Consider the following 27,918-nt stretch of genomic DNA (forward strand, 5'->3'; position numbering starts at 1 on the left):
GGGACCGTCTGGGCTCACGTTCCCACGTACAGTACACGGAGTCGCGTGTGTTCGGGGCGGGGAGACGGGCGCTGGTGTTCCTCCTCCTGAAGCCATCAGAGCCCTCTCACCAACACACCGCACTCACTCAAACCCGCCATCGGGTGAGCAGCCCCTCTCCCCCTCTCCCCCTCCCCACCCCACCCCACCCCCGGCCATCTGCTGTGGACTGGAGATTCCTCGCCACCGCTGAGCTGTGTTGAGGAGCGGACGGACTGACTGCAGATTTCACGCTTTTATTCCCAATTGAAACCTCGAGTTCATTTGGAGGAATCCACACCTGCATTTTGTCTCCTTTTTTGTGACTTGATATCCGGGTTTATTTGTCCTGTATCTGAGCTGAGAGCAGATTAGCAGCAAATAGGGTGAGTGTGGGCTGGGGGGTGGGCTGGGGGCTGGGGTGGGGGGTGGGGGCTGGAGTGGGGGGTGGGGGCTGGGGGTGGGCTGGGGGCTGGGGGGTGTGGGCTGGGGGGTGGGGGGTGTGGGCTGGGGGGTGGGGGTGGGGTGGGCTGGAGTGGGGGCTGGGGGGTGGGGGCTGGGGTGTGGGGGCTGGGGTGGGGGGTGGGCTGGAGTCTGGGCTGGAATCTGGGGTGGGCTGGGGGCTGGGCTGGGGGGTGGTGGGTGGGGGCTGGGCTGGGGTGGGGGGTGGGCTGGGGTGGGGGGTGGGGGGTGGGCTGGGGGCTGGGGGGGGGGGTGGAGTGTGGGCTGGGGGCTGGGCTGGGGGGTGGGCTGGGCTGGGCTGGGGTGGGCTGGAGTGGGGTCTGGGGTGGGCTGGGGGCTGGGGTGGTGGGTGGGGGCTGGGCTAGGGGGTGGGCTGGGGGCTGGGCTGGGGTGGGGGGTGGGCTGGGGTGGGGGGTGGGGGGTGGGCTGGGGGCTGGGGGGGGGGGGGGTGGAGTGTGGGCTGGGGGCTGGGCTGGGGGGCTCCACACTGTGTGACAGGTGCTGGGGGTGGGGGGTATATTCAGGTCTCTGACCCCCTCTCAGCGGTACAAACACACAGTATTTCCTGCTAATGTTAATGAACTCAACGAGGTGGTGTTTTTCGGCTGTTTCTTTCTCTTTAGTCGCTGTCTTGTCTGTGTCACCGACTCTGCCCCGACCTTTTGGGGCTGTTTTGTGGCCAATTACCTCTCTCTTCTTCCTCTCTTTCTCTCCCTTCATCCATTTCTCTCCTCGATCTGTGGCAGTGACCGAGACACAGCTTCTGACTGATTGCAGCTCCAATACAGTGCTGCACACACACACACACAGTGATACAGAGACACACACAGTGATACAGAGACACACACACACACACACACACACAGTGATACAGAGACACACACAGTGATACAGAGACACACACACACACAGTGATACAGACACACACACAGTGATACAGAGACACACACACAGTGATACAGAGACACACACACAGTGATACAGAGACACACACACACAGTGATACAGAGACACACACACACAGTGATACAGAGACACAGTGATACAGAGACACACACACACACAGTGATAGACACACACACACAGTGATACAGAGACACACACACACAGTGATACAGAGACACAGTGATCCAGAGACACACACACACACAGTGATAGACACACACACACACACACACAGTGATACAGACACACACACACAGTGATAGACACACACACACACACACAGTGATACAGACACACACACACAGTGATAGACACACACACAGTGATAGACACACACACACAGTGCAGGCACCAGGGTACAGCGTTAATGTTGAAAAGAGCTCAGCCCCGGTCCGACACATACGTTGTGTTAAATATATGTTGGCATTAGTCAGCCTCGCCTTTGTGTGTTTGAAATAAAACCCTCTGGTTCCTGAGGAACATATCTGGATCTCCCCTCAGTGGCAGAGCAGAAGGGTTTGGATTGCTGTGAATCCCAAAGGGATGAACGATTCGTTGTCCAATTAATTTAGTCTTTATTTTTTATTGCTCTGTTGCCAGGTGTAGCTTCATTAAAAGCCCTGACTGACGGTGTCGATGGTTAGACACCTGCGACTGTCTGAATCAGATGCTGCCAGAGATGCTCCACATCTGACAATAGTTCTTATGGGATTTGACTGTATTTGTATCTGTGGAACAATAACCCACTGGACTGGGTGATCCCTGTTCCTGTTGACTTTCACCGACACCCACAACACATGTTATTTTTGAACCAGCGTTTCTCTCTCTGCGGTGAAGCTGACATGAGAATTAGTTCCTTTCCTGTCCAGTGAGTGTCTCACTCACTCACCAGCACTGACTGGAGGAGTTGTGGAGAAGGTGGAACGAGGTTCCCAGCTGGAATTGGCATCAGTTACTAATCTACTCCTCACATATGTAAAGAAAGCTGGAACAACGAGCAATTCATTGTCATAGAGAGAGAGAAAACCTTTGTCGATCTATGTGTGTGTCAGATTGGCTCAGTTGAGTCTCTGAGTCAGAAGGTTGTAAAATCCCACAATAAAATGCATGCAGTATTTATTGTGCGATTCAATTTTTGGTTATACATATCCATGGCAATCTGCCGATGATAGTCTAGTCTGAATCCATTCACAAAATCATAAGCGTGGTGAGGATGAAGGTCCTTCCTCCCATTTGATCTCATCCTTCCAAAATGTCAACTTCACCTCTTCCCATCACAGCCCCGAGTTGTGGCTGTGGCTGTGGCTGTTGTTGTGATCAGTCCCGTGTCCTAGTTTCCATCACTCTCCCTGGTGACTAGGTCCAGCTCCAGATGGCCCTCTGTGTAAATGTTACAATCACTCTCTATTACAGTTTTCCTCTATTCCCTCTTCCCATCACAGTGTCCTGTATCAATCTGTCTTTAGTACAGTGCACTGCAGTTTGAGAGAGGTTTACGTATCATCTGTTTTTTTCAGATGGCTTCTGCAAACGACGCAAGATATGGACAGAAAGATGCATCAGATCAGAACTTTGATTACATGTTCAAGCTGCTCATTATTGGGAACAGCAGTGTGGGAAAGACCTCGTTCCTCTTCAGATATGCTGATGACACGTATTCATCATCCTTCGTCAGTACTGTCGGCATCGACTTCAAAGTCAAAACTGTTTATAGAAACGACAAGAGGGTCAAGTTGCAGATTTGGGTGAGTGTGGTTCACTCTGTGTATGTGGAGTGATGGAGTCTAACTACCTTTAACTATGTCAATGTCCTTTTTATTATTTACCCAGAGTGTGAAAGCTTATCAATAATAGGTTTGGATAATACTGTACAATATGGTATTGTTACAATAATGTCATGACGCTTTAAAGGTTTTTTATATAAATGTTTTGTTTATATTGACTAAACAACCAGAGACATGGGTGATACACTGCACATGTTCAGGGTGTTGGGGGAACCCTGCCCCACCCTTCCCTATGTTTTCCCCAAAGCAGGCGGCTATTCTGGTTCAGTCCTGACTGGACAGCACTCAAATCATTACTGTTATTGTAGTGATCTGCACCTCGAGAACTTCACAGCAGCTCACGTACCACACGGTGTAACATTAATGCACAGTGATCCCGAGTGGCATTCCTTAATAAGCAATCCGGGTGGAGATTCCAGCTGGGAACCGGAAAAACATCAGTTACCAGTGGAGCTTGTGGGTGTCGAGTGGTTTTCCTGTGGGTCCCTGTAACATACCTCCAGTTTCCTTATTAGCAATCCTGTTCCAAACTACTGCGTATTGGACACAGTTATCAAATGGTGGAGTCCTGTAGTGAATTGGTTAGAGCAACAACAACAACAAAATTACATTTGTAAAGCGTCTTTCATGTCAGGAGGATGTCCCAAGGTCCTGGACAATCAGTGTTTCAGACCCGAGATGGGGGTCGGGATCAGGGAGGATGGAGGGCAGAGGGGGAAGGAGGATGATCAAAAGCACGGTCGAAAAGGAGGGTCTTGTGATGGGTCTCGAAGGAGACAAGGGAGTGGGCGAGGTGGAGGGATTGCAGGTTGGAGTTCCAGAGGGTGGGGCAGAGTGGCTGAAGGCCCACCCGCCCATAGTGAGGCAGGCGAGACAGGGAATGTGGGGCAGGTTGGTAGGGGGTTAGGAGGTCACAGAGGTAGGGGGGGGAGCAAGGCCATGGAGGGCTTTGAAGGTGAGGACCAGGATCTTGAACTGTATCCTCTGTGTGATGGGAAGCCAGTGGAGTCGGGCGAGGATGAGTTGATAGAGTCACTGAACCTGGTGTAGGAGAGGACAAGGGCTGCAGAATTCTGGATGATCTGCAGCCTATGGAGGGAGGAGTTGGAATGGCCGACAAGCAGTGAATTTGTATAGTCGAGTCTCTATGTAATGAAAGCATGTATGAGGGTTTCGGGGGCCTGTGGTGTGAGACAGTGGTGGAGCCGGGTGGTGTTGCGAAGGTGGGGAAAGGCAGAGAGGGTCATGGCACAGATGTGGGGTAGAAAGGATAGTTGAGGGTCAAACAAGAAACCAAGGTTCTGGACTGGCTTAGCGCGGTGGAGTGTGCAACCACGGATGCTGATGCTGTCAGCGCCTGAGGTGAGGAGGCGCTGATGGGAGCCAATCAGGAGCTTCGGTCTTGTTGACATTCAACTGAAGAGAGTTGGCTCTCATCCAGGACTTGATGTCTGACAGACATTCGGTCAGGTCCTGGAGTCAAAGGTGGAGGCAGAGAGATAGAGTTGGGTGTCATCCATATACATGTGGAAGTTGATCCCATGACTGCGGATGATGTCACCAAGAGGACATATAGATATTGAAGAGGAGGGGACCAAGGACAGAGCCCTGAGGAACGCCGCACGAGACGGTCCGGGGGCTATGTATAAAGTGGAGATGGTGTGAGAGGTAGGATCTGATCCATTCAAGGACAGAACCGTGAAGGTTGAGGTGAGAGGCAGTGGAGGAGGATAGAGTGGTCAATGGTGTAGACCACTCACCTCACAAGCGAGAGGACCTGGGTTCAATTCCTGAGCAGGGCAAGCTTTGAAACGTCTCCTTGAAGACATGGTAAGGCACTATATCAAATGCAAGGATTATTATTGTAGTATGTTCTTTCCTCTCCTCTTCATTAATACTTTCTGTCCTTCAACTGATGGCCTTGTTGCATAACCAAATGTACATTTTCCATCAAGTGTAAGGAAGCAAGGCAAACGTTAGCTGATGTTAGCAGCTGCCTATTCAGTGTCAACCATGTGCAAAGAGCTGGCAGTTCATGTATAAACTGGAAATACTGTGTTTTACGGAAGAATTCGTTAACATATTTCAATGAATTTATAAGTATGAAAACCTTGTTTAAAATGTACAAATGCATAATGTAACATGTAGAAGAAAACTGATGGGTTTTTGGAGGTTTCAACCAAAATGTCTCTGCTCTGGAATGACCTTCGTTTAATTGCTATTTCGATAAATAGAATGAACTTTTGCACGGTTTATTGCCTGGTCTATTTATTGTGTCTGTAAATATTGTCGATTAATGTTCATTTGGATCAAATGAAATCCATCTTTATTCCAAATGATCAAAATAATATAATAATCCTTGCATTTGATAGAGCCTCATCATGTCTTTGAGACATCTCAAAGTGCTTTACATTATATAATGTACAGTATAGTGACTCTCCACCCTGTGGGCGAAACATGGCAGCAGTGCCCCACAAACGGCCATGGACCGAGTGACCATATAAATATAATACCATCAATATAATATAAATATAATATAAATACCATCAAGTTCAATTTACAGAACAAAATATTGGTGTGAGCTCAAGTCCTTATATGGGGACTTACAGTCACAACCCTGTAACCCAGAGGTAAGAGCCAGGCCGTCACTCCTAAACCACCTTCAGCAAAACAATTACCTCATTCTTCAGCTGAGCAAGTTTAACTGATGCACATTTGCATGATCGTAAGATCACAAGATTGGTTTGGATCAAGAAGCTCCTTCAGCCCATTTGATCTCATCCTTCCACAATACTCAGCCTACCGTCTTCCCATCACTGCATCTACCTGTTTGTTTTAAATGAGTCCAGTGTCCGACCCTCGACAAAATACATGCAGTCACACCCCTTTACAATCTATTCTGTGAAATGCTTTGAGGAATCTCAATTATGTGATAAGGTATGATATCAATGCAAGGATTATTAATAATAATAACACCAGGCTCTGAAATGAAGAACCTGTGTTGTGTGAGACATCCAGATATTAGAATAAATGTCAAAACAAAGGCTCAAATTTTCATAGAATCTCTGCTGTTTGACATGTAGAGCACGGTTAATGCTGATAATGTGAGATGGGACCTGGTGATAGAGGTGGAGGGATATTCAAACATACTTGTGCTTTCCTTCAACACCGTGTGGGTTGAGAATATGCAAATATAATGTAAATTCCCTAAGCTGTTTGGCAGGTTTCCCAGGACCTGTGCTGCTCTCAAAGTTACAAAGAGAGTGAGAGATGACGTGTGTAAACTTTATTCTTTTCCTCCCCTCACCCATTCAGGATATAGTGAGAGATCCCTGGGTAATACTGTAGTCCCCAACAAATAAGATTTAAAGAAGAATGTTTCAAAAGTGAGCAGAGTAGTGTTTGCACCTTCTAGACAAGGCTCGATTGCACAACTGCAGTGAGGGTTTGGCACAATTAGAAAGATCACAATAGGACAGTGAGCACCAGGATTAGGCACATGCCATTTACAGCAATTCCCTCAAATCCTTAGCAGTTTTGCTTCTGAAAACAAGCCTGGGGAATGGGTGGTGCAGGTGTCCTGTCACCTATTGGCTTGGCTTCAATCTGTAATCTCTCTCTCTCTCTGCTGACTATAAGGAGCTGCAGGAAATGAGTTTAGGACTAACTCTGCTCAGTTCCCACCACCCGCTGCCTCCGCTCAGCTGGCTCTGGCCTCCTGTTTGTCCCTCGTCCCCTCCGCTCCACCATCGGTGGCTGTGCCTTCAGCCACTACTCCCCGAAACTCTGGAACTCTCTCCCTCAATCCCTCCACCTTGCCCCCTCCCCCGCCCACCTTCAAATCGCGCCTGAAGACCTTCCTTTTTGATTGCGCTTATGGTCACTTCTCCCCCCCCTCCCCCCAGCTTGAGGTCAGATTCCACCACTGTCAAGAGCTCCAGGACGCTACTCCATGTGTGTGTGCAATAAAGAAACTTGCCCAACGTTTTGCCCTGCCCAGGAATCGAACCCGGGTCCTCTCGCTTGCGAGGCGAGTGCTGAAACCACTGAGCTACAGGACTCCACTCTGTGAGCTTGTATTACACTGATGCATGACGGTGATGCAATTACTATTCAGGGTTGTGAATTCAGGGATGATGTGGCACAGCTCGACAGGGAAGCTGAACAAATACCTGCGGAATGTTCCTGGTGCAGGTGTGGCTCCTGGACTATCACTGTAACAAAGGCGCTTTCCTGACTCTGTCAGGTCGGGAGCCGTGCATACAAACACTGATCGCAGGCCAACAGAGACAAGGTCAGGCAACTGCGCCTGTTAATCAATGTTACCCCATCCCATGCTGTGTGTGACTGCTTTAAAGAAGTGGCATTTGTATCAGAGCTTGTGTTTGTTAAAGTTCAGGTCAGATTTGCATAAATACCTTGTGCATTGCTGTTGTTACAAAGCCTGGCACTTTTTGATTTCCTTCAAAATCAGTGATGTCCATTCTCCTCACAGCAATGGCGGGCGGATTCCTTTCCGGAGGGTAATCCCATTCATATCTTAACATTTTGCCTTTTTTTTGTCAGTGCGTAATCTGATCCAGCTCCAAATTAAATGATATTTTAAAAAAAAGCTCTTAATGACCTGGTTCAGGCAATTCAACAACAGCTTGCATTTATTTAGCGCCCTTCACATGTGGCAGCATCTCAGGGCGCTAAAACACATTTACCCCATAAGAAAGGTGCTGCCTGAGTGCAGTTTGTAGCTGTTTCTCTTGCCGTGCAGCCTAGTGAATCCAGGATTAGTTTAGTTCAGTCCCAAATTCAGTGCAAACTGATGCTTCAGGTACTGAAAGGAAACAAAATTCCTGTTGCTGCTAAATGTAGTAGCTTGATGTTGTGTCCTGCCACGGGGTGAAACACATTTGCTCACCTCAATAGCAACAACTTACATTTGTATATTTTCGGGAGGACATCTTGCCCTACAGTCACAGCCCAGTGACAATCAGCTCTGAAGCAGAACACAATGTTCATACTGCAACCTGGAACGTCCACAATGTTGAATGTTGCCTTGTTTTACAGCTAATACTATAATAATAATAATAATAATAATCCTTGCATTTGATATAGTGCTTTTCATGTCTTCGAGACTTCTCAAAGCGCTTCACAGAATAGACTGTAAAGTGAATTGACTGCATATTTGTGGGCAAAACGTGGCAGCCAATTGCGCACAGCGGTGTCACACAAACAGTTGTGGATTTTAGTGACCAAGTTATTATTGCTTTTTTCTTCTTGAAGGATTATTATCAGGCATGTGGAGTAAGGAAATTGCCCAAGGTTTTGCCCTGCCGGGAATCGAACCCAGGTCTCTCACTTGTTATCTCTAACCACTCTAAGATCTTCCATATCAGGGGTGTGGGTTGAAGTTCTCCGTCAGAACTTTGAGCTGACGGTGCAGACCTGACACTCCAGTGAAGTGCTGGAAGAGTGCTGCATTGTCGGAGGTGCCGTCTATCAGATGAGACATTTAGACTGAGGTCTCGTCTGCCTGTTCAGATGGACACTAAAGATCCCATGGCATTGTTCAAAACAAAGAGGGAATTTTTCCCAATGTCCTAGTCAACCGTCCTGCAGATAAATTGGTCAGGTTTGGGTCAGATTTTTGCTGTGTGAGAGAGAGCTGTCTCATTTGACTACAACTACACAGTCACTACACTTGACAACATTTGCATGTAAAGCTAGAGAGGCTATGGAGAGACCATTGCTTTGCACTATTAATACAGGGTTACTAATATTGTACTGTCAGGTAAGATGCTACACTGGGAGCAAGCCACGATAATCCTCTGAATGCTGACACGTGTTTGAGTAAATACTTGCCTTGTTCCAGGCCTTCAGGACTGTTACAGCTTAACCCGTCCGCTTTAAACAGATGATTGTGGGCAAAGGGAAGATTATGTCTTGAACTCTGACCTCAGAGTATCACCAAAGGGGATTGGTTTGTGGAGCTTCAACTGAAAGGAAGTTAGTGCGCTGTGTGTGTGCATATGTGTGTGTGTGTGTCTGTCTGTGTGTCTGTGTGGGTGGTGTGTGTCTTTAAAGTGTTTAAAGAATAGGGACAACTAAAGGCAACATGTGAAACTCAATACTAGATTAGATGCTTCAGGAGATTTAAAATGAAGCTATCCACCAGGCCTCATTAATAACGTGGAAATGGACGTGCAGTTGGATTCTCATGACAACAACAACTTGCAGTTACATAGCGCCCTTCATGCAGGGCAGCATCTCGCAGTGTTTAACAGTGGCAGAGCCTGATGCCGAACCTGGGGGGTGGGGGGGTGGGTGTGAGGTGATCGTAAGCGCGTTCAAAGAGGTAAGTCTTCAATCGTGATCTAAAAGAGGGGAAGGAGGTGGCAAGGCAGAGGGTACCATTAAATTCCTGAAGCTATTGCTTCACTGGTATTTATTACACCTTTCCATTTCCCCAACCAAAGAGAATACAGATATACACAGTGAGTGAGTGAAGGGAGAAATGTCATTTTAAATTTTAGAGACTGTGAGGAGAATAAACCAAGCTGCTGAAAATACACTAGACTTTATTTATGTAAAATGTAATTGTGATTAAAAAATAACAATAATAATGCTTGCATTTGATATAATACCTCTCACAACTGGAGGATATCTTAACAAGATATACTGTAAAGACCAGTGACTGCATTTTGGGAATTGGCAGCCAATTTGTGCAAAGCAATGTCCCATAAACAGCCATGAAGTGAATGACACAATTTTATTTGGGGAATTCTTGGCTGATATCATATTAATATCAGGCTATATAGAGATGTTACTGTTAATATCAGACTGTATGGTGGTGTTACTGTTAATATCATTGTATGTTATTGGGATACAAATATAAATAATACATTTGGACCATAATTTATTTAGGGTGTTTTGACAGATAAATTGGATAATGGTACATTTCTTACATATCTGAGAGGCCAGTGGAACCCATTTCAGGAAAAGATTTAAATGGAACTTGGAACATTGATCAGGTAATGATGAGGAGAATGATTCCTATTTGGTTGATCTCATGAGGTTTCCTTTGCTGCAATAAAGCATCTGGAAGTCATAGATTCTATTTAAATAAGCAGAAGTGTGAAGAGGTTACTCTCAAACTCCAGAATATATATCCCTACCTCTGTTATCAGAAGTGCTGACAGTAGCAATGCTCTTATCAAGTAGTAATAATAATAATCCTTGCATAATTGATACGGCGCCTAATCATGTTGTTGAGACAGCACAAAGCACTTTGCGGAATCCCCTGTAAAGTGAATTGACTGTATTTTGTGGGTGAAACGTGGTTGCCAATTGCACACAGCTGCGTCCCACAAAGAGCCGTGGAGTCAGTGAATATCCGGGTTTCTACTTACTGCTTTTCCCTTTTTTTTTATCAATTCAGATATAGGTAACTGAGGTGACACATTACACAAATCCTAACGAAACCATCTAAACACCCAAATCAATTGTGAGCTATGTGACTTGTCTCTGTAACCCTCCCTATCACCAATGGTCAGAAGATTGTTCTTCCTAATGATTGAACACGATTGTGATTGCACCCCCACCTTCTCCTTGTCACGGTCTGACGGTTTCTGTGATGCTCACTGTCTCGGCTCAACACATCACAGGAAAACTAGCCACTCGAGCAAAGTGCCAGCACCTGTGAATCCATATCCCAGCGTGAGTTATTGCCTTCAGGAAGGGAGGAAAGACAAATGAGCTGGTAATGGTAAGCGAGATGTCGTTTTATGTTGCATTGAAAGGCTATGGCTTTGTGTAAAGAAAGAAAAATAGTTAAGTGAGATTAATGTAATCAGAATTGCTCTTAAGTAGGAAGTGGGTGTGAAATAAACCCGCTGAACCTGAGCTGTTTAATAATGCAGAGGAGGTGATGGCAAGGCAGATTGCTGGACAAATTACAAACACACAACCTACTACTGTTCTACAACAGGTATTCGCTCTTGCGTGACATCTACACTGCAATTAAATAATGGACAAAAGCGACTGCTGTTACTGAAATGCACTGAAAGACGATTTGCTGAAGGAAACTGAAGATGATATTCAGAATGGTGACTTCTCCAGGGCTGGTACTCAGCTTTCAATCACATTTGGCAGTGGCTGAAATTGGGCCTAACTGATTAAATAGCGAATAAAGCAAAAATCTTCCTCTGATTTCAAAAGGGCTAAACCGCACACAGTCATAGATTGAGTGACCAAATTATATAGCTTTTTTTTAAGTGATTGATTGATAATTTAAACATTTGGCCATGGAAATCTAAACTAAGTTGTGCCTGGCGCAAAGTAAGTTACATATATTCCACTATAAATCATGTTCACAAAGCAAGACTCGTTCCTGTTTTATTTTTATGTCATCGAAAGTAAGTTTGATCTTTGGATCCTAAATTGAAAATATGTTCAGTTTTAAATCTGTTTACCATTATAATAATAACACTACAATAACAATTCTGCAAACAGTCATGGATTCAGCGACCAAATTTTTTTTAAAAAATGTTTTGAAGGGATTATTATTCCGGGAAAGCAATCTGCCAGTCGACTAACAACCGGGTTCCTACTTACTGCTAGGTAAACAGAGATGTAGAGTAAGGAAACTTATCTAAGGTTTCGCCCCACTCAGGAATCGAACCTAGGTCCTCTTGCTTGCGATGCGAGTGCTCTAACCACTATAGTACTGGATTCCTATGGCTCTGAATTACAACGTGTTGTTACACACAGAAAACTTCCCCCTCAATTGAGCCTTCAAAAATTATCATAAATTTAATTAGCCCATTGCTGTAAATGAAAATTGGGTAGGGAGATATTTACTGGTGACATGGTCTGAAAGCTGTCTCTATATCTTGGTATTAATTCCGTGTCCTCTCCTGCACCAGACTCCGTGACTCCATGTCCCCCATTATCGCCCGACTCCATTGGCTCCCTATCCTTCAGAGGATCCAGTTCAAGATCCTGGTCCTCACCTACAAAGCCCTCTATGGCCTCACCCACCCTACCTCTGCGACCTCCTAACCCCCTACCAACACGCCCGCTCCCTCCGCTCAGCCGGCTCCGGCCTGCTCCACGTCCCCCGCCCCACCCGCCCCATCATTGGAGGGAGAGCCTTCAGCCACTCTGCCCCCAACCTCTGGAATTCCATCCCCCAATCACTCTACCTCGCCCGCTCCTTAGCCTCCTTCAAGTCCCGCCTCAAGACCTCCTTTTCGATCATGCCATCGACCACCCCTCTTTCCCTCCCTCCCCCCGACCCCAGCTCGGGTCTGAAATGCTGTACTCTGTCCAGTGCCTTGGGACGTCCTCCCGGCATGAAAGGCGCTATACAAATGTATCTTGTTGTTATTGTTGATCACTGAATGAACCAGCCGACAGCATGGAAAATACATACAAGCATGGGTCTTATTCGTGAGCTTCCGCATCACTGGTAAACCTTGGCCAGGGATCTCTACCAAAGGGTATCAGACTCCGAGTACCGGCAGTGCAGTAAGCTATAGGAGAATGGGAATGATGAGCTTACTTACAGGGATATTAATAGCAAGGTCTGTGCTTGGATTGAGGTTATCCACACAGACAGTCATATCCAGCAGTGTGTTGGTTTCCTCGTGTGTGGACGCTGTTGCACAGATTGTATTGTTCAGAAACCGGACGATCGACCCAACTAGTCGGTGATGGTGTTTATACTCCACAGGAGGATGGTGTACAAAACACCTTTGTAAAAGAGTTACGTAAACATATGGAGAGATTTTATATCTCTGCTGTGCTTTTCCATCATCAGATTGTGTTGAGACAGAAATATTTTCAAAGTCTCAGCTAGTTTCCCAGATATTACAGAGAACGAAAGGACAGATGTAAACTTTCTGACCTGGAGATATTGTTACTACAATATTTAGATCCAATAGTGTGGCCATTGCTACCGAGATTCATTAATACAGAAGCAGGGAGTACATCACACAAGATGGATGTGGGTTCAAACCCCGTGTTGGGACTTTGAGCTCCTTGTCTACGCTGACACTGCAATGCAGTACTGGGAGAGGCCTCTGCTGTTGGAGGTGTTGTACTTTGGATGAGGTGTTTACCTGAGGTCCTGTCTATGTCTGTTCAGGTGGATGTTAAAGATTCCCCGGTGCTATTTAAGTGAAGGGCGTTTCTTCCAGTGTCCAGGCCAACAACCTCCCAGATTAAAAAATGGTCATTCACTTCATAGCTGTGTGTGGGACATTGCTGTGTGCAAATTGGCTGCCACGTTCACCTAAAAATACACAGTCACTGCACTTTACTGAAAAATTTCCCATTGACCTAATTATTTCCTTGCAGATCCTTTGGAAGACTAAACCTTGCTTGGAGCAACAGTTAATCATAAAAGTTCATTTTACAGAGTTATTGCATGTTAATACAGAGGGCATGTATATATTACAGACAGGCAGATAGCAACCATAAAATTAGTGCATTGCAAAGCAGTCTTGGAATGGAAGGGAGGGGGTGGTTTAGAGAATGTCTATTCTCATTGTTAAATATTTGTTTATGAGGAGAGCCCTTCTCCCCCCACCCCTCCGGCATCGTGAACTCTCATTTGCATTGTATGTAAACACACATTCGGGTGAAGCTGTTCCTCTGAAGCTGAGCGACTGCCCTCGAATCCACCCACATCCATCCTGTTGGAAAGGAACCTCATTGCTTTGAAGACCTGACTCAGGATCCGATTGTCTCACACTTTGCATATGTTTGATTACTTTATGTTTTTAACTATAATTTACATGATGAGGATGCAAAATATGGTTTGTGATGTGACGAATATCAACCAATAACTATTCTCAATGTTAATTATCACATAACGCACCTGCATTGAGTTCGCCTCAGATCCTATCTCAGTAGCTGTTTGTGACCCAGTGGCAGTGTGGAGAAGCCAGAGATATTATCAGGACATTCTGCGTTTCACAAAGTGATCCTCAGACCATTGGAATGACTTCAGATGGCGTAGCTGGGCAGCAAACAGCAGATCAGGGCAAAGAAAAAAGGTGCAGGTTATAGACGTGACTTCTTGCAAGAGGTTATGTTAAGGACGGAAATGTTGGTGCAGCTCTTACGATGCAGTGTAGGCAGTGTAGACGGGTTAGGGAAGGTGTTGAGGAAGGATGAGATCAAATAGGCCATTGGGCCTTCGGCATCCATTATTGTGATATGCATCTTCCCATCCCCCACTCTCCCCCCCACTCCACCCACACCACCCCCAGAGAGCTGTAGTTTTATATAACAAAATTCTTACACTTCTTACCAGTAGAAATGAGCGTTTGTTTCCTCAATCCATGACTTTTTGTGGGTCACTGCTGTGTGCAAAATATACAGTATGCCGCATTTCGCCTACAAAATACACAGTCACTAGACTTTACAGTCTATTCTGTGAAGCGTTTTGAGATGTTTCTGGGACGTGATAAGGCGCTGTATCAAAAGCAAGGATTATTATATTGTTGTTTGAGTCAGTTTGTGCCCTGGCTGCCTGTTTCAATGCCAGGGTCATTTGTGAGACCTACTCAATGTCCTTGAAGCTGAACATTGTTCACACAAGAGGATTAAAGGCTGATGTTATTACTGCACATCTTAGCAGGGAATAATCTGTGGTTGATTACTGTGGGGTGCTGTGGGTCAGTGTGAGTTTAAATGTTTGTCTAATTGCATAATAACATGAATAGGGCATAGCTGGAGCGGGAGGGGGGCATGTGAACTGGGCAATGGGAGGCAGTGGGAGTCATTGGAAAGTTGATTCTATTAAGGAGTTCAGATCTTGCCGTAAACCAGTGAGAACTAGCTAGGAAGTGGGTCACAATAACAGTTTTAAAGTGTCTTTCCCACAGGAAAGGTAGGAGGAAGGAAGGTGACAGAAGCCATGAAAAGAGGTAGGTTTTCAGAATGGTCTTGGAAACGGGTAAAGAGGGTGGAGTGGGAGCACAGCAAGCACGGCAATTTGAACCCCCCAAATGGTATGAAAGTCCCTATTAATGTCCCTGATATATAGGCATGGCTCGGGTATCAATTGGGGACAATCTCAGATCATCTCTTGCCATTTCCAAGCAACGGCCTTCACACAGCTCCTGAGGATTCAAATTTGTTCTTGAGCTGCATCGTATATTGAGTCATGTTAACTGTACGAGGCTGTTTGTGCTCTAACTTGTCTCTGGCTTGCATTTGACTGTCTGGGGTAAGAGGAGGCATTGATTTAATGCCGTCTTTCATCATCTCGTTTTAATCAGGCAATAGTTACATATGTCAAGTACTGGAAGAAAATGGACATTTTTTTCCTAACACAAAACCTGTTTCTTTTAGTTAAAACTGTGATACATCCCCAGATGTAGGAAACACTCAGGAAGAGTATCCATCAAGAGAGAGAGAGTTCCAACACAGCTTCTGTTTGGAAGATAAATTGGGTTTATTTCCCTCCAGAGATCAATCTCAGTCATGTGCGGTTTCTGTGCTCACAGCCTGACCAACTCCAGCTATCAGCAGTCAAGTGTGGAGCTCGTAAACCACATACTGCTGTAGCAATATTCACGGCAAGATGTTAAACAGCTTTCTGACAGATGGAGTGAAGAACCACATTTTATTCTCTCCTCTCTCCCTCCCGCTCCCCCCTCTCTCCCCTCTCCTCCGCTCTCCCTCTCTCCTGTAAAATTGGGTTCAAGCATTTGTCAGAAACCAGACTAAGGATATTATTAAAACGTTTTATTACCAATTATAAAACCACACAAGCAAAAGCATCACATTACACCCGACACATTATCATTACTCGTCGCGCTTAAATGATTACTAAAGCTCTATCTTAACAAGATACACTCAATATTAAAATTCTAATCATATATAAAAAACATTATGTGATATATGAAATGTGCCTAAATAATCTCTAACTATTTTGTATGTATGTTGGGTGCGTGTTTTAGTAAATAGGAGAGATAGTACAAAGCAGGTAGGAAATCGTGATGAAGTTCTAAGGCTGGCACAAAAGTTAAACACTGTCTCCGGCTGCAAAAGACTCTTGGTGGTCCACTCCAGTGAGAGCTGGACTTGTCCTCTTTTCCTCAAAGTCTCTCTTCTTCCTCTCCTTTTGCCCACAAATATACAGTCAATTCACTTTACAGTCTATTCTGTGAAGCACTTTGAGACGTCGAGAAGACGTGAAAAGCGCTATATCAAATTCAAGGATTATTATTATTATTACTCCTGCCTAGCTCGGTGTCTCTTTACTAGGACTGTGTCGGTGTGGGTGTGATGCATGCCACATGGCAGTTTTTATTTCTTTAATTCATTTACTTAATTCATCTATTCACTACATGATCAATACTAATGATTCTTATACTACAATCCCAACTATTTACTCTCCCCTCTCCCCACCAGGAATTTCTTTATCTGTAAATGAGAAATTGTGAATTTTGCAACTCTCCAGCTTTGAATAGGACAAGATGGTTTGAAATCTTGTTGCAATGTGACCTAATAATGATAATAATAATCTTTGCATTTTATACAACACCTTATCAATTGGCTGTCGCATTTCACTCACAAAATATACAGTCGATTCACTTTACAGTATATTCTGTGAAGCGCTTTGAAATGTCTCGAAGACGGCACTATATCAAATGGAAGGATTATTATTATTATCACGTTGTTGAGACGCCTTACAGCGCTTCACAGGATATACTATAAAGTACAGTGACCTGTACTTTAGTGATCTGTGTATTTTGTAGGCGAAACGCAGCACATAGCAGTGTCCCACAAACAGCCATGGAGTGAGTGACTAATCTTATTTCGGAGATTGTTGGCCACGACACAGAGAAAGAGAAATTCCCTCTCTTTTCAATAATGCCGTGGGGGCTTTAACCTCCACTCGAACAGGCGGACGGACGGCATCTCCAACAATGCCATCCACGTTTTAGCTGGTAGCGATGTGGTAAGTGAAGACACAAAATCACTTTGCAGTAGAACTCTTAAAGATTTCTTCCCCATTGGCTCAATCGGTGAATAGATGGAGTTTGAGCCATACATGTAGAAGATCATTGACGCAGAACAAATGGAGGTATTTAAACAGAAGATAAGATAGGAACGACAAAGGAATGTTTTTATCATGAAAAAGCTAATTCTCTGAATGTCAGCTGTATCTAAATTATGTATTTATTGAAAAAAATCATCTTACAAACTTGAGAGACACTGTCTGCTTACCCGGTACATTCAGTAATAAGTCAATTAACCAAGTCCACAGCAATCAATACTTCCGATCTTCAAAGAAGATCTTTCTTTTTATGCAGCAATTAAAAGCACTTTGTTCAAACACAATCTGGGCTTTCAGATGCCACACACTGAGAATGAAAGGGATCCAAGGTTCTGAGTCACTGTTTGTTTTCGGTCAAGGATTTTGTTTTTAAAAATATCATCTTGTCAAACTATCATTTGGCTTGAGATGAGATGTTAAACTGAGGTTCCCTCTGTTAAGATGGATGTTAAAGATCTGTGCACTATTTGAAAAGAGTTGGGAGTTTCTCTTGTGTTCCAGACAAATAATCCCCCAGATAAAATCCCTTGGTGGCTGTTTTGGGGACATTGCAGTATACAATTTGACTGCTGCATTCACCTACAAAATCCCCTCCCCCCACACCCATTCTCATGTTGAATATTCCCTTAACGTCTTGCCTTAGTCATTTTGGTTTGTTCTTCACGTTAATAAAAAGGTCAGAAAGAGTAACTCAGAAGCAGTTTGCTGAATGTGCTAGAAATAAGTGTTTTTATCATCGCTTCACCCTCATTTCCTCACGCTTTCTAACAGGGAGGGAGCTGTGGACATGTGTTGCTCTTTGGAACTTTGTGAGCCCAAGGGAAGCAGCGTTTCTGTCAGAAGCATCTTGTAGCACGTTCATTGACATTGCATTGAAATTGTATCTGTGGTTTATAACTCACAATAATCCATGTGGAGCCCCTGGTTACGATAGTTCTTCTGCTTGATGTGTCTCAACTGGAACAAAACTCCAAACCCCAGGTCAGAAATCCCCTGTTTGTGGGACGCTACTGTGCACAATTGGCTGCCATGTTTCACCCACAAAATACGCAGTCAATCCATTTTACTATAAAACATGTGAAGAACTTTGAGATACCTCAATGAAGTGATAAGGTCCTACCTGTATATTAAATGCAGGTTTATTATTATTATTATTATCTTAAATTTACGGTCTCCAGTTTTAGAGTCACCAGCAAGTGAAAACAACACATGAACAACCTTAACCCTAACCCTTAGGTGGGTGGGATTTTAAAAAGCTTTGAGAATTAAATGGGAAGGTGTTTTTTTCCATTCGCTTACATTTTGTATATTTCTCAACATTAAACTTCATCTGCCCCCTATCTGCCCGCTCTGCTAAGCAATCTGTGCACCTTCTTCATTATTCTTCGCATCTTGCCATGATTACCTCAATTAGTATTGTTTCACACACCTACACATTCCCCCATGCAAATACTCGCTAAAGTCACGATGGGGAAAGTGAGATCAATTAATCGTCAGTTTGCCCTGTGAGAACCCACCAACCATTGACTCATTGTGAAAATACTCAAGACATGTGGAGGTGAACAACTGTAATCACAAGCAGCCCATTCCATGGTGCAAACCTTTGTGCTCTTGAGTAACTCATTGCACATCATTAATCATCCACTGTAACCCTTTCACTGAAGTTCACTGAGCAATAGTAAGGTTTCAATAGGAAATACTGTTTGACCCCGTGCAGAAAGCGTATTCTGATCGGCTTGGAATCCATGCTGTGGCCCTGGAGCAGAAGCTCTGCACACAGGAGCACAGTTATTACATCAATATATTTTACAATATCCACAGTCTCTTTGGCTGGCACAGAAACCAGGAGGAGGGGTAACCATTGAGTGTGACCAGTGAATGATTCTGTGTGAGCAGTGAGGGATTGAGTGTGAGCAGTGTGTATGTGGGGATTGAGTGTGAGCAGTGTGTATGTGGGGATTGAGTGTGAGCAGTGTGTGTGTAGGGATTGAGTGTGAGCAGTGTGTGTGCAGGGATTGAGTGTGAGCAGTGTGTGTGTAGGGATTGAGTGTGAGCAGTGTGTGTGTAGGGATTGAGTGTGAGCAGTGTGTGTGTAGGGATTGAGTGTGAGCAGTGTGTGTGTAGGGATTGAGTGTGAGCAGTGTGTGTGCAGGGATTGAGTGTGAGCAGTGTGCAATGCTGAATTAGTTTCAGGCCAGTGTGTGTAAGCATCACAGTAAGTCTCCCCCAACCATCTGTTAGTTCCTGGTTTCCCAGTGCTGTTGCTGTTGCCATTGGTGTCAGAGACTGAATCTGCAAACCCCCTGTAGATTGCACAGTCCTGTGTTATTAACAGGTTCTAACAGCTCTGCTGATGCATGTTACCTGAATACTAATGGTGCAGAGGGACTGACTGACTGTGTTCTGTTGCCATGCAATGGTGGATCTTGAGTTTGTTACTGCAACTCTCTGCTTAATTCATTTCCTAATCTCAGCCTGTTTGTCCACAAGACACACTGACATCTCTCCAATCTCCAGCGAGAGATACCAAACCACCGCCTGCATCTGAAGTCCTTTAGTGCAGTGGTTAGCACTCGCCGTAAGCGAGAGGACCCAGGTTTGATTTCAGGGCGAAACCTTAGGCAAATTTACTTACTCCACACGTCTCTGTGTACAGTAATCAAAGGTAATTACTTGTCAGCAAATAGGTTCCCAGTTGTTAGGCGATTGGCGGATCACTTTCCGGGGGTAATAATCCCTCAAAAAAAATGTGGTCGCTCAATCCACAACTCTTTGTGAGACACTGCTCTGCACAATTGGCTGCTGCGTTTCACCCAAATTCAGTATTGTGAAATATATACAGCAAACTGATAACTCAGAGCTCCAGGGAAAGGGGCTGAGTGAGGAGTTATAAAGAATGGCGAGTTAGGTACATGTATAAATACATAAATAAATGTGGCTGGGATATTGACAGCGCGGTGACTTAAGTGGTAGTGACAAGTTAAGCCAGAGTCGAGTTATTCAGGATCTTACTGTACATTGAATATATAATCCCCTGAAGCATATGCCAATTGCTAGAAAGTCTATCTGTGCAGACAGCAAATACATTAACAATGTGCTTGCGGGCTTCATGTGCAGACTCAAGCCCATGAGGTTTGTAAGCTCTGATGTGACTATTTCATTTTGTTTTAAGTAGACGCACAAGTATGTCATTTGTTGTTGTTCTATCCAGTCTCTGTTCATTTGCACATAGGAAAAGAAACAGACTCTATGGTTCCAGCAGCATAACAACAATGTAAAGCCCCAGTTACAAGGCATTTTGATGCTGGAGTTCCTACAGTAATGGGGTTTGGAGTCAGATACTCTGCTTTAAACTTCTTGACTTTGTGCAATTCCTTTGGTTTCATTTGGCAGTGTGAAGGGTGTGGGAGCCGTGGTAAACCCCAGCTCCTTTCTGTAAGTTTTTTACTTCTGACAGTATTGACAGCATTTTACTTCTAAACACTTGGCCCCAAATTTGCATCTGTCAAGACAGACACAACAACAAATCACATACTTCCAAGACTTTTAGAGTTTCTTAGCATTTAAGATCACACACAAACATGGGGGAAAACATCTTAAATTCAATTGTAATTTGGATGCCTATTTCTGCAACTTTTAAAAAAAAACTGGTTTCGAAATTAAGTCGGAAAACGCAATTCTGAAACCTTTTGGATTAAATGCTTTTCTGACTAAAACTGGGTGAAATTTGGGTCCCTTTGAACCAACCTATGATCCGCTGTTCACTAATATCCCCACACATTACATTTGGATTGTTTAGAGTTCACAGAGGCTTTGTTAAAAAATAGTTTTTAAAGGATTTCCACTATTGTTTCTTCTTTAATTTGCAGTACAATACAAGTTTACATTAATGTCGCGCCTTTCAGGTTGGGAGGACATCCCAAGGTGCTGAACAATGGGTGTTGATTAACTTGCCAAATGTTGGCACTTGCACTGGCTTTGCTGTGATTGATCAGGGTCTTGGTGCCCTGTGAGGTGCTGTGATCCGAGTTGCTATTCCTGTCTGTGAGAGGCTGTGTTAGTGGATGATGAGTCACCAGCCTTGACATTAGCGAGCTCATCTTCCCACCTTGTCTGTGGCTAGGAGCTCCTGGGGGTAATATCAGTCCTGGAGCTTCGAGTCACTGTGCGTCACTGCGGTGGGTGACTTGGGCAGCCGGAGTTTATTGCTGATGGAATCACTTGTCCACACATGGAGTGAAAGTTAGCGCTGCTTTTTCCCCCCTCACGGTTATTTGCTTCAGTCTTTTTTTCCTAGCCAGGTCTCTGACACGTGTGGAAACCCATCACCGTGCTTCATGGTATCCAAAGAGTGTGTGTTGGGGTAACTGCTGGAGTCTAACCAGTTAAATCCACACAATTTGGCATTGAGTCCATTGGTCTGAAGAATGGGGTAATTCTCCAGCAATGCTGGAGTGTGAGGTGAGGTATTGCTGGAGTGTGAGGTGAGGTGTGTGAAACCCATGTAAATCCCTGCTGTTCTCATCAGCTGCAATTGTAGCAAAGTACAATATTCTATCAAGGATCATTATTATTATTATTATCACAATAGTGTAAGGATTAGAATTCCTATTGTGGTAATGTGCCGTGAACACTGATAAGAAGAGACCTTTTGCTGATATTATTGACCTTAAAGCAGCAGGAACCAATGTTTGTCTTATCTACATGAGAGAAAATAGATATTCCTATCGGTAACTGTGTGATGTGATGACATCACCCCCAGGGACGAGCGACAGACACAGCGGAAACTGCTAAATGTCAGACTTATCACGTGTCAGACCTGACACATCTGAGATTATCATGTGTCAGACGTGGCACATGTGAAATTATCACGTGTCAGACTTGATACATGTGAGATTATCATGTGTGAGACATGGCACATGTGAGATTATCACATAACAGACATGGCACATATGAGACTGCTATTGTATGAGACTACTATTATTATTGTGTGAGGTATTATGAGCCATGTCTAAAAGCATGTGGGTAGAGGAAATTAATAATAATAATACTTGAATTTGATATAGAGCCTTATCGCCCTTCTCCTTAATTATGTCAGTAACAGCCAACTCAAAACATTTATTAAGTAACAAGCACTCAATTCTTTTTTCAATGATTGTCAATTACATAACCCATTGCCTGCAATAATAATAATAGTAATAATACTTGCATTTGATATAGTGCCTTATCACGTCTTTGTGATGTCGCAATAGCTCTCATTACACTGGGCACAATGATATCAGTGTCTCAACGACATGATGAGACACCGTATCAAATGCAAAACATTCTTGAAGGATTCCTTGGGACAGAAGTGTTTACATGTCGAAAGAGGTTTTTTATTTAACAAAAAACTGTTGCAGAAATGGATCTTAATTAAGCAAAAACCAGAGTTGTTTCTATCAGTGCTGTACCCAATTGTCTGGCCAAACCTCTCTCAGCATGTTCCTCTTAATAATTGTGAGACTGAACTAATCTCTCATCCACTAGCTTCTTGGTCAGACCTTGACATAGCTGCATTTGTTCCAGGAAGGAGATGCTTTGACGCACTGCTGATGGGTGAGTTGAAGGCCTCTTATGATAATAGCCAGGATTCTAAAGGTCTGGTTCACTTCTCCTTAAAGATCTTTAATGGAGAAAGAAAGCATTCTTAGCTTCCACCACCAGCTTGTATTTCACAAATAGAAAATTGAGTCTGTGATTTTTTGGAGCAATCTCAACAGCCCTTCTGTTAATCTTCTGAGTTTTGTTTTGATGTCTCCGTTCCTCAGTTTCCTGTGTTTTGCCTTGAATGTGTTGAAAATCCTGCGTCATTTTCATGTCTAGGTCAAGATTCATGTTTGCAGGGAAAGAATCAGATGTTTTGCTTCTCACACTAACTGGTCTATAAAGTTACGAGAAACTCCCCAAGAACCAGTTTGTGAACAGCTGGACAATCGACTGCCTGGACTAACACTGAGGTTTGTTACAGGACACAGCCGGACAGGAGCGTTACCGGACCATCACCACGGCTTATTACAGAGGAGCCATGGGATTCATCCTGATGTATGACATTGCCAATGCAGATTCCTACAGTGCAGTGCAGGACTGGTGAGTCTACATAATCATTATTTACCTGTCAGCCTGGCTTGTTCGATAGTACTCTCACTGCTGAGTTGGGAGGTTGTGAATTCAAACCTGGGGTTTTGAACTCACTGATTAGACTGTCACTCGCAGATGAGTCCTTCAAATGAGACTTTGAACCAAGGTCCCATCTTCCTGTTCAGGTGGAAGCTAAAGATCCCAAAAGCACTATTCAAAATGAGAAGGGAGTTTCTCGCTCCCAGTGTCTTGGCCAACAACCCCTCAGATACAATTGATTTATCACTTTATGGCTGTTTGTGAGACATTGATGTGTGCAAATTGGCTGCTTTGTTTGCCCACAAAATACACAGTCACTACACTTTACAGTATATGACAGATTACAAACATTTACAAAGATGGTACAGCACAACCAGACCGCACAGCTCATCCAGTCCGTGTTAGTGTTTATACTTCACACAAGTCTTCACCCACTCCTCCCTCCCTCCCCTTCTATTCCCCTCTACCTCATGTGAAAGTCTAGCTTCTTCTTGAATGTGTCTACACTATCTGTTTCAATCACCACTACAGGCAGCGAATTCCACACTCTCACTACCCTCTGTGTGAAGTAGTTCCTCCGAAGTTTTGGTTTAGATCACTGGTTACAGATTCCTCAGACAGTGGAAACAGCCTAATTATGTTAATCTTATTGAACCCCTTCATAATTTTATACACTTCTATTAGCGCCCCCACCCAACATCACTTCTCTAGCGAATAAATCCAAACTTACAGACTTTCCTGAAGGGCTTTGAGACATCCTCACAATGTGAAAAGCACTGTATCAAATGTGAATTTGATACTGTAATATATTAATAATTTAATATTGTTGTTCTCACTTCCCATGTTGCTCCGTGTTCCTCACTTTCCCTGTGAAGTACTTTGAGCAAGTCTCTATTTGTTCACTCATGTCAATGTTTTTTTTTCCTTGCATTTGATATAGCGCTTTTCACGTCGGGAGGACGTCCCAAAGCGCTTCACAGAACACACTGTAAAGTGAATTGACTGTATATTTGTGAGCGAACGCAGCAGCCAATTGCGCAAAGCAATGTCCCACAAACAGTCGTAGATTGAAAATGACCAATTTACTATTGTTTTTGGTTTTGGAGGGATTATTATTAGGCTCTGTGTGGAGTAAGGAAACTTGCCCGAGGTTTCGCCCTCTGCCTGGAATTGAACTCAGGTCTCTCGCTTGCAAAGCGAGTGCTCTAACCACTGAGCTACAGGACTCCAATGTTTCTCAATGAACTGAAGGAAAGAGTAAGCAGACAGGAGCCACGGGAATGCTCTGTGCAAATCCTCGTGACAGTCTCCGTCTCTATAATCTAATCCCAACATATATTGCACTTTATCATGTCATTGAGACATCTCAAAGCACTTCACAGAATATACTGTAGATTTCAGTGACTGTGTATTTTGTGGGGGAATGCTCTGTGCAAGTCCTCGTGACGGTCTTGTGTCTCGGTTTCCCAGGGCCACCCAGATCAAGACATATTCGTGGGATAATGCCCAGGTTATCCTGGTGGGTAACAAGTGTGATATGGAGGACGAACGTATAGTTCCTGCTGAGAAGGGCCGGCACCTGGCTGAACAGTTAGGTAAGTGATCTGTTCACAATGTCTGTCAGTTATTAAATTGGTTTCTCCTCATCAATCCCACCAAATTGCCATAGCCCTTATTATTTATCATTCCCGCAATCCATCCATCTCTCTCTTAAACCCTCATCTGTGGCTCTGAGGCGATGCTCTCTAGATTGGTCGTCTCTAAATCCACCAATGCGGAAAATCGATAGGAATCGCATTGAATGTCGAATGGTGGATTGGAGCTGAGCTGTTTTTCAGCTTTGAGTGACCCCGAGGCTTATCAGTGAGTAGAGAACAGCAATGCTGGATTCACACAGTGCTTCATATCATTCAGGAACTAAGTCTTTCTGATCCACGTTTACCAAGTTGGATGAGAAGGGATGGAGCTCCTTTAAGACAGCTCACCGAGATTTTTCACAAACAAGAAAAATGAGTTGGATTGAGTACAACAAGGCTAGCAAGGCACTGGGACCTGGGTTTCCATCTGTTGTACAGATGACGGAAATGTTAATAAAAAAATGTAGTCACTCAATCCCCGACTGTTTGTGGGATGCTGATGTGCGCAATTGGCTGCCACACTTCACACACAAAATATACAGTCAATTCACTTTACAGTATATTCTGTGAAGTGATTTGAGACGTCTCAACAACGTGATAAGGCACTATATCAAATGCAAGAAATAATATTATTATTATGTGTGTGTCACAGTTTATAGGTGACGAAGTTGTTCAATAGTCAACAGCAGCATTCTAAGGTTTACACTCTAAACAAATAATCTTTGCATTTTCTTACACTCTGAGGATGTTTCACAGGCTTTACTGTACAGTGTAGTGACTGTTTGTTTTTGTACGACAAATGCAGCAGCCAATTTGCACACATCAATGTCGCACAAACAGCCACGGAATAAATTATAAATTTTATCCACAGGATTGCTGGCCAGGATTCCCATCTCTTTTCAAATAGTGGTTCAAAATCTCACCCACAGAATGGCACCTCTGACAATGTGTGTATGTTTGGGTGGGGGGGCAGTGTGTGTGTGTATGTGGGGGGTAATGTGTGTGCGGGGGGGTTTGGGGGCAGTGTGTGTGTGCGCGGGGGGGGGGCAGTGTGTGTGGGGGGGGCAGTGTGTGTGGGGGGGGCATGTGTGTTGGGGGGGGCAATGTGTGTGTGTGAGATGGAGGTTAGATTTATGAGAGCAGAAGAAAACTACTCTCATAAATCTAACCTCTATCTCCATATTACTTATAATAGAGCCAGGCAGGTTTCAAAGACCATCTGTTCATCAGTTCCGCACTTAATCACCAGTAACACAGTCACCGCATATCAAAGCAATTTAATTTGTTGAGGGAAATTGCTCGGCCCAAAAGTATATTGATGTGAGGTGTTGTTGAAACGGGTCAGTGGGTGACGAATGAAACATTGAACACAGCTGTTTTGAGTGGGAAGCACTAATAATACCTTTGTTTGGTTATAAAACTGTCCTCCAGCTTCCAGGAATGATATCCTCAGGGAATTAAAAAAAACAATGGGGAGAGCGGGGGACATCCCATTCCTAGTCACATCACATTATTATTATTATCACATCCCAGCACTTGGTATTAGGAGCAGATTTATCACCTCACCTCTTTATTGCAGCGTTGTATTATTGCAAGCGTTCCATCTGCAGGACATTATTGGGAATTGCAGTTATTTTTTGAAGAATCCCATTACTATTTGAAAGGAACTTGGTTGCTTCCAACCCCACAGTTTCCAACTCCTGACCCGCGCTGCCTTGGCTTAGAGGAGACATTGAGGATTTGTTTATTTGGTTTGAGATGTCCCCGGTGACCTTGACAATATGCATAAAGGATCTTCATTTTCAGGAGAGAAATTAAGATGCGAAAATGAATTTACCGTTTCATTAATTTACTACATCAATCACCCCACCTGGGTCAATCGTCAAAGGCAATGATAATGATTAGATTATGTACCTAATGGAAGGAAGGCCACTCTCTATCAGAGGCTGTTCCAACTTGTTGGGGAGGCCATAACCAGTGGCCAGAGGATCTAAAAGAGAATTTAGGAGAAAATTCTTCCCACAGTGGGTACGACAAGAACAATAACAACAGGGTAGTGAGAATGTGGATCTCATGGCCAGAGTGGGTGGTTGAAGCATGAAGTATAGATGCATTTAAAAGGAACTAGATACACGCATGAAGAGGATAATAATAATCGTTGTCGAGCCGTCTCAAAGCGCTTCACAGAATATACTATAATGTAGATTGACTGTGTATTCTGAGGGCGAAAAGTAGACGAAAATGGGAGTGAGTAAGAAGTGTGTGGGGTGGTTGGGGTGGGGGGCTTCTGTGGAGTACAAACAGAGGTATGGACAAGGTTTGTGCTGCACAGACTGTGGCAATAACTCTGTGACCTTTCTCTCTACGACAGGCTTTGAGTTTTTCGAGGCGAGCGCCAAAGATAACATCAACGTCAAACAGGTCTTGAGCGTCTCGTGGATGTCATCTGTGAGAAGATGTCAGAGAGCCTCGACACCGACCCCTCGATGATCAGCAACAAGAACACACGGCTGACAGAGAGCTCGCCCCAAACCCAGCAGAACTGCGCCTGTTAGTGACCTGCCAGCCCAGTAACCTCGCCATTCCCTGCCCCGCTTTAATCCTCAGTCATCCCGTAGTTGCATGTAATTTGGGAAAAATCAATTTCTCAACCCTCCACCTCCCATCCCACCCCACACACTCACTTCTTCCATCTCTTTTCACTCCACATTACACAGACGGGGAGGGAGGGAGAAAGCAAGATATTTATTTATTGTCCCTTAAAAATATATAAGTTTCAAGATAACGTTTAAATGTTTTTAAAGAAAAGACACTACTGTAAGGATTCCTGCCTGCTGTTACACTA

At 44.2% G+C, this 27,918-nt stretch overlaps 1 protein-coding gene across 1 annotated transcript; it reads left to right on the forward strand.

Moving 5' to 3' along the window:
• The first annotated feature begins 173 nt into the window (after positions 1 to 173).
• On the forward strand, positions 174 to 27,782 carry LOC103182810 (ras-related protein Rab-3C). Its single transcript, XM_042335176.1, is given in 6 exon segments — positions 174 to 404; positions 2,943 to 3,170; positions 23,288 to 23,406; positions 24,907 to 25,031; positions 27,445 to 27,495; positions 27,498 to 27,782. Coding segments are annotated over 5 exon segments (654 nt in total). The 5' UTR covers positions 174 to 404; the 3' UTR covers positions 27,629 to 27,782.
• The last annotated feature ends 136 nt before the right edge of the window (positions 27,783 to 27,918 follow it).

Source organism: Callorhinchus milii, unplaced genomic scaffold (genome assembly GCF_018977255.1).
Source record: "Callorhinchus milii isolate IMCB2004 unplaced genomic scaffold, IMCB_Cmil_1.0 Scaffold5, whole genome shotgun sequence".
NCBI lineage: Eukaryota > Metazoa > Chordata > Chondrichthyes > Chimaeriformes > Callorhinchidae > Callorhinchus > Callorhinchus milii.